At 44.2% G+C, this 11,362-nt stretch overlaps 2 protein-coding genes across 3 annotated transcripts; one reads left to right on the top strand and one right to left on the bottom strand.

Annotated features, from left to right (window-relative positions):
- Window positions 1-191: 191 nt before the first annotated feature.
- LOC121177659 (zinc finger protein 436-like) lies at window positions 192-7,067 on the bottom strand. 2 transcript variants are annotated; one of them, XM_041031956.1, is made up of 12 exons: window positions 6,930-7,067; window positions 5,666-5,868; window positions 4,907-4,981; window positions 4,490-4,585; window positions 4,148-4,246; window positions 3,889-4,012; window positions 3,501-3,816; window positions 3,138-3,184; window positions 2,912-3,036; window positions 2,288-2,810; window positions 1,671-2,126; window positions 192-1,434 (listed from the first exon to the last, which is right to left on the bottom strand). In XM_041031956.1, the coding sequence occupies exons 1-12, from the start codon at window positions 6,931-6,933 to the stop codon at window positions 1,235-1,237; spliced, it is 2,268 nt and encodes a 755-aa protein (XP_040887890.1). In that variant the 5' UTR covers window positions 6,934-7,067; the 3' UTR covers window positions 192-1,234. The 2 variants fall into 2 exon arrangements, with proteins under 2 accessions (XP_040887890.1, XP_040887892.1); XM_041031958.1 differs by having other exon boundaries at window positions 4,490-4,582.
- Window positions 7,068-9,400: 2,333 nt separating this feature from the next.
- si:ch211-207l14.1 (E3 ubiquitin-protein ligase RHA2B) lies at window positions 9,401-11,104 on the top strand. The gene is made up of 4 exons (XM_041032028.1): window positions 9,401-9,436; window positions 10,399-10,623; window positions 10,701-10,799; window positions 10,997-11,104. The coding sequence occupies exons 1-4, from the start codon at window positions 9,401-9,403 to the stop codon at window positions 11,102-11,104; spliced, it is 468 nt and encodes a 155-aa protein (XP_040887962.1).
- The last annotated feature ends 258 nt before the right edge of the window (window positions 11,105-11,362 follow it).

The raw sequence follows: 11,362 nt of genomic DNA, 5'->3' as shown, positions 1-11,362 counted from the left end.
AGAGCAGCTTTTAAAAAAGCAAAGCACAGATACAAAATCTCCATGGCAACACAGACACTGTTTGGTAATCATCAGTTTAAGTACAAGAAAATTATTATGCTATACTTTTATTTTTATGTCTGTTTTTGAAAGTCTGTGGAGCTGGACTGGGCTGCACCAGCTGTCCATCAATCAATCAATCAATCAATCAGTCAATCAATCAATCAGACTTTATTTGTATAGCACTTTTCATACAAATACATTGTAGAAGAAAGTGCTTTACACAAGTGAAGTGTGAAAAATGATAGGAAAAATGAAAGTGTGTCTGAAGTAAGTAAAACCAGAAACAAACATACAATAAAAAAGTAAATAAACTTCAATTAAAAGCCAGAGTAAAGAGGTAGGTCTTGAGCTTGCTGTTAAAAATATCAGATTTCTCTGCTGCCCTCTCTGCTCTGCTCTGAAAAACCAAAGATGAGAGTGTCTAAATGAGATCTTACACTCAGAACAACCATATTCAGGGTCACTGGCAGAGTCTTCTTCAGGTGTGGCAGAGCAGCTGGTGGTTTATGTGCGTATATAGATATGAGATGATTAAAATTCAGGCCTTCAGTTCGTTCAGTGTTGTGTCCGTGATGATGACAGGAGTTACTGTGAGAGAGGTGGAACTAAAGCAGTAGTGACTTGTAGCTGGGGGACATCAGTCTCTGACGGACCGGTCACCTGGCGCAGGTTGGCAGCGTAGAAAGTAGCGTGAGCACGTTGCACGCCGTATGATACACTGTCAGAGAGCAAACAGCTGCAGGGTTTGTTTCAGTGCAGCTTTAAAACTGTGTGTGAAGCCCAAACTGTGGGAGACACACAGGTGACACAACCCGGCCACAGGTGGGAGCTGAGCCGGAGGTGAAGACACTGAGGTGAAGACACTGAGGTGGGACTGTTCGACAGTGTTACAGAGACAGAGGAAGAAAGAGGAACAGGGGGAGACCTCTCTTTGAGAAACAACTCTCAGTACTTTTAATGCTTTTTGTCATTTGCAGGTTTTCAGCAGATTAGTGCAGTGTCGCCAACAAATGAATAAATAAACTGTAAACAAATTCCCTCCTCACAGCTCCACGACACAACAATTCATCAACCTACAAACTGATGATGGTTCGACAAACAATCAGCAGGAATGTAAAGTACAAACACAGCTGTTCTCGTCAAACAGCTGGTTAATGCAGATTAAAACAGACTCTAGCGTGAGAATAAAAGCTCAGACCTCGTCGCCCACTTCACTGTCAGGAGTCCTGTGTGTCAGCAGGTGTCTGTTCAGGTGGGTTTTCCGGGTGTAGCTCTTGGGACAGAAGACGCAGGCGTAGGGACGAACGTTGCTGTGAGACAACATGTGTTTCTTCAGGTCAAACTTCCTCCTTAAACATTTGCCACATTCAGGACACGAGAACGGCTTCTCCCCTGGACAACAGACACAACAGACAGTCATGAGTTTCCTCCGATGTGATCACCAAGAACACACAACATTCAACAACTCTGAATTTAAATACAATTAATTACATACATTCAAGGCCTCTGTTATTAACTGCATGGAATCTTTTTTTGTCCTGTGCTGCTGCAGTGTTATAGGATTGTTACTTCAGCATCCCACCCTCGCCCACCCAGCCGGCTGATGCTGTGACCAGCTGGCATCTTACCCGTGTGAATCCTGCGGTGTTCAGTCAGGTGACAGGAGATGGAGAAGGCCTTTCCACAGTCCTGGCAGACGTACGGCCGTTCACCCGTGTGAGTCCTCATGTGTTTCTGCAGGTCGCCTCCAGACGGCCAGCCCTTACCGCACACTGTACACACGTACGGGCGCTCCCCGGTGTGCCGCCGCACATGCACGTTGAGGCCGGCGAGGGCGGTGAAGTCTTTGGGGCAGTAGGGGCAGCGGTAGGGACGCTCCCCGGTGTGCGTCCTCAGGTGACCCTCCAGCCCGTCCCGGGTCTTGAAGCGTTTGCCGCACTGAGGACACAGGAAGCGGCTCTCTGTGGTGTGGCTGGCCCGGTGTGAATGGAGGCCGGTCAGAGAGCCATATGTCTTGTTGCACTGGTCACACTGGTACGAGCGGAAAGTGTGTGTGCGCTGATGGATACGAAGCTGGGTCACTCCTGGAGAGAAGAGACAAACATGACGGATCATTCATGAGCTTTGGAGACTGACAACCACCTGGATAACATGCACACCTCAGCTACACGATCAGAGTGAGTCCAGTGCTGTGGCAAGTGTCAAGCTCAGACTGATGCCACTGATCCACCTGTGTGGAGCTCACCTGAGAAGGTTTGGTCACAGAAGCGGCAGTTGTAGCAGGGCTCGGCTCCCTCCACAGAGTGAGTCTGCAGGTGTCGAAGCAGCTGAGTCTGAGAGCTGAACGTCTGGTCACAGACCGTACAGGTGAGGTCGGGCAGCCGGTGCTGCAGTCTGTGGGCGTCTCTCTCCTTGGCCGAGTCAAACACCTTATCGCACCTGCTGCAGGTGAATCCTCCTCTGTCCAGGTGGGTCTGCCTGTGATTGGTCAGGCTGGACAGGTGGTGGAACTCCTTGTCACACTGTCCACACTGGTAAACCGGGCGGGCCCGGTGGCTCCGCTGGTGCGACAGGAGCTCAGCTTTGGTTTTGAAGGTGGCGTTGCACTGGAAGCAGGAATGGGTCCTGACGGGGCGGGGCTCAGGGAGGCGGGGCTCCGGGGGATGAGGCTCTTCGTCACGATCGCCTGGTTGACTCTGCAGGTTCACAACTCCTGATGCTGTTAAGGCCGACCCGCAGGACTTATTGGTACGCAGGTGACGGATCACCTGTTGACAGTGACACTAATGAGCTGATGTGACAGTTGGTCTTAATAAAACCACCACTGAAACTACAACATGCTACAGCTACACGTAGTGGACACACTCACCTGAGAACGATAGATGAAACATTTGCCACACTGAGGACACTTGTGAGCCACCCGCTGAGAATTATGGGAAATGCTGTAGAGGGCATTAGCTGTGACCTCAGAGCAGGACTGATCTGATTGGTCAACTGTGAAGAGAGGTGGCAGATAAATTAAATGTTGGGTGAGTTTGTTCTGTGTGTGTGTGTGTGTGTGTGTGTGTGTGTGTGTGTGTGTGTGTGTGTTTTACCTGTGTCTTCTGATTGGTCTGCAAAGTTTCCAGGAGAGTCCTTCAACCTGTGATGACAAAAACACTTTGTTTTAAGGGTCCTGTGTAGAAAAATGTGCAGGTACTTGCTGTAAATGAGAGATATTTTATATGGAATTTGGTCCTAATTATAAGGGAAAAGGAGAGAGTGTTAGCTACTATAGTTATTAAGTACTAACTAGTGAAAAATAGTTCATAAAGCCAGAGATTTTGAGGAATTATGAGGAGAAATTAGCTGGAAAATTGTTACTGTGCTGATAATAACCGGTGTGTAGCGTTTACAGGATCCAGCACACAGACAGGAAAACACTCTACATGTGGGAAATAAGAGGCAAAGTATCTGACCCGTCCACCTCCAGGACCACAGGTGTGACGGAGCATTCGTCTCCGCCCACCGCTGAACTCTCACTGGACGCCTCCTGCTCGACTGGCGAAACCGTCTGACCAATCACAGTCTCCTCCACCTCCTCCTGTTCGTCCTCTGTCATCACCACCACCTCCACCTTTACAAGCTCCACATCCAGCTGCACGGGGCTAACCACATCAGGGAGAGCATCCGACTGGACCTCCGTGTCGGCAGGAGGAAGCTCCGGATTGGTCAGTTTGGTGACGAGAGGGTGGGACCAGGCAGAGGTGAGGATCTCCTCAGTGTCACAACTCACTGTAGAAAATTAGTAATGACAGTTACTGTTAGTTCTGTTCTTATTTGGTTTGGCTCTTTGTGATGTCATACCTGTGGTGGTTGCTCGCCCCAGTAAACAGTTCTGATTGGTCAGCAGCTCCCTTAGATCCTCCCCGCCGGCCTCGTGCAGACAGTCCTCGAGACCACCAGGGGCAGCATCGAGCCAGGAAGCAGCCTGAAAGACAAAGACACTTCTTAAAGATGGCAGCAGCAGCAGCTGATGTGAGTAATACAAAGACTGACTGTAACATAACCAACACATTTACACATGCTGACTCTGTGTGTATGTGGGGAAGGATTCACTGAGGACCTGTTTGAAGTCGGGTACGGGGAACAGCTGGTCGATCCTGGACAAGAAGTCAGATATGAGAGACTGGAGGGCAGAGTCAAAGCTCTGGTTAAACACCTCCTGAAACAGAGACCAGCAGAGAGAGAATCATTTCAGGGTTGTCAAAGTAAGGGCCCCGACATGAGGGGGGGCCTCACAAAGCCTGCAAATAAGTCATGGTTTTTATCTGTAATGTTGAAATTGTACAGACAGAAAGATGGTTAGTTTGAGAGGGGCCCTGATATTTGTGCTGCGCCACACGTTCCTGGAGAAATTGACCGAGCTTCACAAACTTTGTATGAAGCTGCTGTTTTACACACTGACCTGCAGGAGGCGCTGTCTGTCTGCAGGGCTCTGCGTCAGTTGGTCTGCCAGAGTCAACAGAGCTGAGCACCAGTTGTCTACCTCTTCATCGAGCTGCTGACAGAAGAAACAGAAATGTTTCTTCAATGTTTTTGGATTTAGGAGAAAAGAGACATTTGAAGACGTGACCTTGGACTGTGGGAAATTGTAACTTTTGTTTTTATAGACAAATGATTAATCACGAAGATAATGAAAATGATCCCTGATTGCAGCCCTAAAAATAATCACGACCACGTCAGATTTAGGAACAGATCATTTTCATTATTGATTAAATTGTCAAATTGGCTCATTTTTAAAATCAGTTTGCTGCAGGGTTGAATTCACTTCTTTTGCGAACAGCTGTATATGCAGAACACAGTTAGAGTCCTCCTCTCTGACCGTTGCCTGGGAGACGGAGCGGATCCTCTCCAGGTGAGCGTGGACGCCCTGGGGGTCTGGGTCCGAGATGGTCACCTGAAGGAAGGAGAGTGAAGATGTCACTTCCAGCTCCAATTATATAGTTAGCGTGTTAAAAAGGGGACGTTTTTAAAAAAGGTTTTAATAATTGAGTTTTCATGGCCTCAGACAGGTTCTACTGGAGTGAGTCTGTCAGCATCTGTTTCTCAATGTGTGAAAACACTTTGCTGAAAGTTTTCTATGAATCTTTAAAGTGTCTATAGTGTATATTTTTATAGTAGTATATGAAACTTGTATGTAATATAGTATAAACTCTAACAAACATGTTTAGTTTCATCTCATGTAATAAGTCTGGGCTATAAACACTGCTTTGTCAATAGCTAATTAATTGATTTGTCCTAAAATAGTGAAGAAAGTAAGTTAATTTTCACAGTAACATTTAATCATAAGAATAAAATTAACCACAATAACACCAGTGATGATGAAAGGAGTCAAATGGCTTGTTTTATTTGACCACAAAAATATTGAGATTACAACGAGATATGACACAGAAAAGCAGCAAATCATCACATCTGAGAAGCTTTAACCAGAAAAGACTTATTTTTTCTTAAACATGTAATTAAAACAATTATTTTAATTATTTTAATCAATTCATGAGAGCAGTTAAGTACATTTCTTCTAGAACAGCACCGAGCCTCTGCTTCTCTGTGGTGGTTTGGATAAAGACAATAAAAGACCGACCTTGGCCCTCAGAGCCAGAAGCAGCAGACTCCTCTGCCTGTCTGTCAGAAGCTGAGGGACCGCCTCGGTTACCAGGGAAACAAAGCCCTCCAGCATCCCATAATGCTTCACGTTTTGCTGTCGAGCTACCTGCCACATCGCTGCCGTCAGCAGGCGGACAGGAGGGATGAGGAGACGCAGGGAGGAGAGGGGGAGAGGGGAAGCTGGGGAGTGTGAGGAGGGACATGTTGACACGTCACAGTAGGAAAAGCAAAGATGTTACTAATAACATTAACGATGGCTGAATCCCATTCAGTCTGTTGCAGGGTCTCTGATGTTCTGTGTGCTGGTTTACTGGGAAACTTAAATCTAATAACAATGGCAAGTCAACATGTCTGCTGGAAAAAACACAAAACTGTCTTTAATTGCCACAAAGGACATATTTCAGTGTTGTGATTGGCTGTGAATGGAATCCAGCCAAACTCCATTAAAAAATCCCAGTATTTAAGGATCAGTTGCTTGATATTTTCTATATCAGCATGCAGAATGTGATTTCATTTAATAATTTTTTTTTTAATCTTGTGTTTATCATGACATCAATCATGACATCAGCCAACACATCTGTTACCACAAATGTGAGACTGGGAACTTGACCACAGAGTTTGGCAGGTAGGAAATCCAGCAAGACATAATTTAAAAATCTCAGTTTAAGGTTTCATTACGTGCTAGTGGCATAACAAAATCCCACAAAAGTTGGATTTAAGATATTTTCCAAACAAGCTGAAACTGGTCTTCAATGCGGCATACGTCCAATATAGAATACAGAATAGAATTTCGTGAAACTATCCATTTTTATAATCCTGTAGTAATCAGAGCCCCAGAACTGCACATTTAGTGCTGGTTAAATTTCGTTTTGAGACGTGGCTTTTGATTAATGAATGCATATTATTATGAATGCCACTTACGCTACATAATGTTGTGCATTTTCAGATTACTTTTCATTAAATAATAATTTACACATATGCCATATATATTCCGAATTAAACTGTAATTACAACCGAGTAACAATGGCTGTTACGATATGTTCTATTAAGTATTTACCCTTTTCTTAAACCAAAGTATGTTAAATATGTAACTTTTAACATGGAGTTTGGATCATATAGGTCCAACGAACAGCTACACAAGTTGATGGCTATCTGGCTAACGTTCGCTAATGAGCCTGGCAAATGATACTGTTCCTAAATAAAATGCAATAAACGGGGAAATTAACATTATCGGCACATACCCATTCTACTTCTACAGTCGCACACGTCTTGCTCACTTTTCAATGCTGCACTTTATACAGTCTATGACTAAAACCCGGGTTAGCTGGATGAGCTAACGGCTAAGCTGTGTTTACAGTCCAGCTGACTGCGACTCCGCCTTCACACCGGACGTTGAAAGTGAAACACATCCGGTTTCACCTGCACTTAGGCAAGGCAAGGCAAGGCAAGGCAAGGTTTATTTATATAGCACCATTCGTACACAAGGTAATTCATAGTGCTTAGGTGGGGTTTATTTTAGCTGGACAGGTCAGGAGCTTACAGGCCATTATGTGTTCTTAAGAGATGAAGTTATCCTCACTCTCTTCTGCCTGTCTATAGAGAATAGAATAGATTATACTTTATTGATCCCTTTGGGAGGTCCCTTGGGGAAATTTGGGTACCAGCAGCAGTACAACACCAAAAAACACAGTAAAGCAGCAGTACAAAGTAAAAAAGTAAAAAGTAACTAACTAAGTTAAGTTAGTTAACTAAGGTGCTGGTATAAAATAGAATGTAAATGAAATAAAATATAAAAGTAGAATAAACTCTTGAATAGTTAGTACTAAAATAGAACAAGGGTGGATTCAAGTAAAAAATTAAAATATAAAGTATATACAAACATTGCAAACAAACATTGCACTCTTAGATGTGGAAACAATAATAAATTACTGCACATGAGTTATTGCACATGGATAGTATTGTTATTGCCCATGGGTTATTGCACATGAATAGTAGTGTCCGGCAGGCTGTACTCCTTCCCTCTCCCTCTCCCCCTCCTGCCATATTCGGTGTTGTATAGTTTGATGGCTCTGGGGACAAAGGAGTCTCTGAGCCGGTTGGTCCGACTCTTGGGGAGGAGCAGCCTGTTACTGGTCAGGCTTCTCTGTGCACTGATGACAGTGTGCAGAGGGTGACTGGCATCGTCCATAATAGCCAGTAGTTCACTACAACCACATTGTTACATACATGATTTATTATTATAAGCTATTTATTAACATTTACAAATGGTTTACTATGACAAACAACAACCTGATCTGTTAAATCACAAATAGTATACTGTGCAGATGTATAACAGCTGAAGAAAACACACAAAAAACTAAAATAAAAATAAGAATTTTAGACTAGGGGAAATGACCAATAACCCTCCATGTTTTTGGTCATTAATGAAGTTGAATCAATAACATAGAAGTTTTATACCATCACCCGTATATATACAGTATGTTTCTCAAAAACATAAAGAGTGAGCTGTAGTTTTTACAGTTGTGAATAGGGCACAACTGCTAAGTTAATCAGTTAACTCAAGTGCTTCCTAAAGAATTAAAGTGACAGTGAAAGCAGTGGCCTCTCTCTTTACAGCCTCACCTCTCACCTGGTTTGACACAGATACTTTAAGACAGGTCTAATCTCCCTCTCTTGGGTGTCTCTCCTCCTCCTGTGGTTCAGTAAGGGGATTAACAGGGTTCGGGTGAGAGCAGCACAGAAAGCAAAAAAGAAACAGCAAGGAAGGAAAGGACAAAACAACAACAAGGAGGATTAAAGTATATAAAGTGGATGTGTGGAAGAGCTGGAGGTCATTTGGAAAACAGACTTGTTTTTTATTTTTTATGGATCTGTGGTGAGCAGAGAGGGATCGACAGTCAAGACTGGATTTGTGGATCTGTTGCTCAGATAATCCATCCTTCACTTCATCATCCTGCTCTTACTGCTCCTAAACTGACCACTCTGTAACTACCTGTTGATAACTCATTTATTTATTTTGTTTTGTGACTAAGCCTGGATGTAATTCATGTAATTCAGGGATGTAAATAATTCAACTTCTAATCAAGCTGTAAATTAACCTGGTTTTAAATTAACCAGGATGTAACCTATTTTATCAGTAATTTGCTTTGGTTAAAATTCAGCCTGGTTATAATTCAGCATGACTGTAAGCTAACCAGGCTGTAACTGAGCCTAAATGAAACTTAGCCTGGTGATGACTCAGCCTGGTTATAATATACTGTGACTGTAATTTTCCCAGTTTGTAATTAATTATCTCGCCACCTGAGGTATAATTTAGAGTTACTGTAATTTTGCATTTCTAATTTTGCATAGCTGTGACGTAGCTTGTTACAACTTAACACGGGTGACACAAACAGTTAAAAAATAACAGGGCTTGTTTAGCTTGTTTGTTTGTTTACTGAAGTATCATCAGCCTTAATTTGCTGCAAATATCCTCACAATGGATCCAGACCGAGAAGAAGCTGAGGTGTTTTCAGTCACAGAAGGCCTGAGCCCTCCCCAACCAGAGGAGGAAGAGGAGGAGGAGGAAGAGGAAGAGGAAGAGGAGGATGCTAGGATCTTTGATGCCTGGATGCAGCAGTACAGAGGGGGGAAACGACAGGAGAAAATCGGGGAAGAGGAGGAGGAGGAAGGGGAGGCAGAGGGAGGAAGCAGTGTAGAACCTCCAGTCCGAATGAGGACAGACCGCCGGGCTTCGCTGCCGTGTCCGGTAAGAGAATACAGAGATACAGTCAAAAGCTCCAGAACAGCAACTAATGGACCATGTGTTCAGATTGTTTTCCCAACTGCTGTTTCCAGGGTATAGGATGAGTTTGAAACAGGCAAGTTTCAGGCAACAGGGAACCAATTCATTACTAGTCCACTACTGTCCATCACTCACCCTTCATTCAAAGAGATGACTTCCAGTATCTGTCAATCCGTCAATCCATTGACTGTATTGATTATACTATATTAATCATTATACTGAGTGTAATGAACATAGTGCTCTGCTGTCAATGCACAAACCCACACACAACCAACTCGCTATAAATGTCTTGAGTTGTCCGAACCATGTGAACATTTCCCATCCATCCCACAGAGCATGGGCTCAGCCATGTTTGTGTGGTTTTCCACTGCAAACTACTTATTTTCAGGAATAACCCAAGAGTAGCCAGACCAGTCAGATCGGTTCACTTCAGTTTATTTAGTCAACTAGTTGTGTCTTCAGGCAATTCACAGGTCCTGATCAGAGACACCCTGAGCCTGAGGAACAACAAAGAGGATCAGTTCCTCCAGGAGGTTGTCACTTACCTGTTGTCTTCACTTCAGGCTTTCAGAGCCTCTCCAGATCCATTTTTAGCTGCAGTAGTAATGAGCATGCGGCTCTAAGGAGGGCAGCTTGGGTGTTAAAGAAGAAGCATGACCTCTCAAGGCCACTAGTGAGGATTTCAAACTCATAGTCTGTTGATGCCAGTTGGATTGCTGAACCATTCTGTTTTTAAAAGCTATTTATCAAACCCGAGTGAGTGACAGCTGAATCAAAAGCTGTACACATTTACTGATACTAATGAAACTCGATCTGATGGACTTAAAAATCTGTACTATATTTGGATCTACTGAAGATGGTGACCAGTTAAACCTTTTAACTGGTTAAGCAATAATTAGTCTCTCTTTCTCTCTCTCTGAGTACAGGATACTCTTTCAGCCATGCAGCTGTCTCGCCTCCACTCGTCTACTCGGGCCCCAGTGACAGCGAGGGTCCTGCTGCGTCGCTCCTCCTCCCGCCGCCTTCTGCCCTCACCGCAGGAGGCTGCCACTCCAGCCCCGGAGCGTAGACCCTCCCTTATACCCACAATCCCAGAGGCCATGGCTCCTGATAGGAGGAGCCAGTTCAGGAGACGTAATGTCATGTCGCTGGTGGGTGAGAAGACTCATGTCAAAAGTAACCCATGTTTTCAGAGTTTTTCTGACTTTAAACCATGTGTGTGTTGCAGAGCGACGCAGACAGTGTGTGTCTGATCTGTCATAATGACTTAAGTCGAGGAACCGGCGGCACCAGAGAGCTGCAGTGCACACACACCTTCCACAAAGAGGTAACACACACTGTAACGCACACACAACACTATATTATATGTTACTGTCAGGAATCATTGTGTCTCCTCTGCCCACAAATACTTTGCAGACAATCCAGCACTGTCTCAAACAGATGAAGATGTTATTCCTACAGTGCTTCATCATAAAAACTCATGAGGCGAATGAAAGCTCACTTTCTTTTTGTCCCTTCCTGCAGTGTATAGAGGAGTGGTTGTGGAGAAAACAGTCCTGCCCTACGTGTCATGTTCAGGTCTCCATGCCACAGCCTGTCTACTGGAGCTCCACCAGAGTCAAAGTCCCCTAACACCACCAGGACGGGAGGCTGACATCAGGATACTCCCATAAATCATCCAGCAGTGGACTGTGACATTAACAAAGTCGTCTAAAACTTAAACCAGTGCACCAGAACCTTAATGTTTTCATCTAAAGCTTCTAGCTAGTTTTGTAAAACCAGAAGCATCAGACTGTGACATTATTAAACTCTGATAAAGGCTCCAGTGGTGGTCATCATCAAAAGCTCCTGAAACCTACTGGAATAAAGGTCCTAAAATGATAAGGAGGG

The sequence above is a fragment of the Toxotes jaculatrix genome, chromosome 24, assembly GCF_017976425.1.
Source record: "Toxotes jaculatrix isolate fToxJac2 chromosome 24, fToxJac2.pri, whole genome shotgun sequence".
In the NCBI taxonomy this organism is placed as follows: domain Eukaryota; kingdom Metazoa; phylum Chordata; class Actinopteri; family Toxotidae; genus Toxotes; species Toxotes jaculatrix.
This window is presented reverse-complemented; position numbering and strand designations above follow the sequence as displayed.

Excerpts from the sequence above, each read along its gene's own strand:
- LOC121177659 (XM_041031956.1), bottom strand. Across the intron at positions 4,013-4,147 it reads CCGTACCCGACTTCAAACAG|GCTGCTTCCTGGCTCGATGC; the intron begins GTCCTCAGTGAA and ends TTTGTCTTTCAG. Across the intron at positions 2,127-2,287 it reads CTGTGACCAAACCTTCTCAG|GAGTGACCCAGCTTCGTATC; the intron begins GTGAGCTCCACA and ends TCTTCTCTCCAG.
- si:ch211-207l14.1 (XM_041032028.1), top strand. The coding sequence starts at position 9,401 with ATGAGGACAGACCGCCGGGCTTCGCTGCCGTGTCCG. Across the intron at positions 10,624-10,700 it reads GACGTAATGTCATGTCGCTG|AGCGACGCAGACAGTGTGTG; the intron begins GTGGGTGAGAAG and ends TGTGTGTTGCAG. Across the intron at positions 10,800-10,996 it reads CACACACCTTCCACAAAGAG|TGTATAGAGGAGTGGTTGTG; the intron begins GTAACACACACT and ends CCCTTCCTGCAG.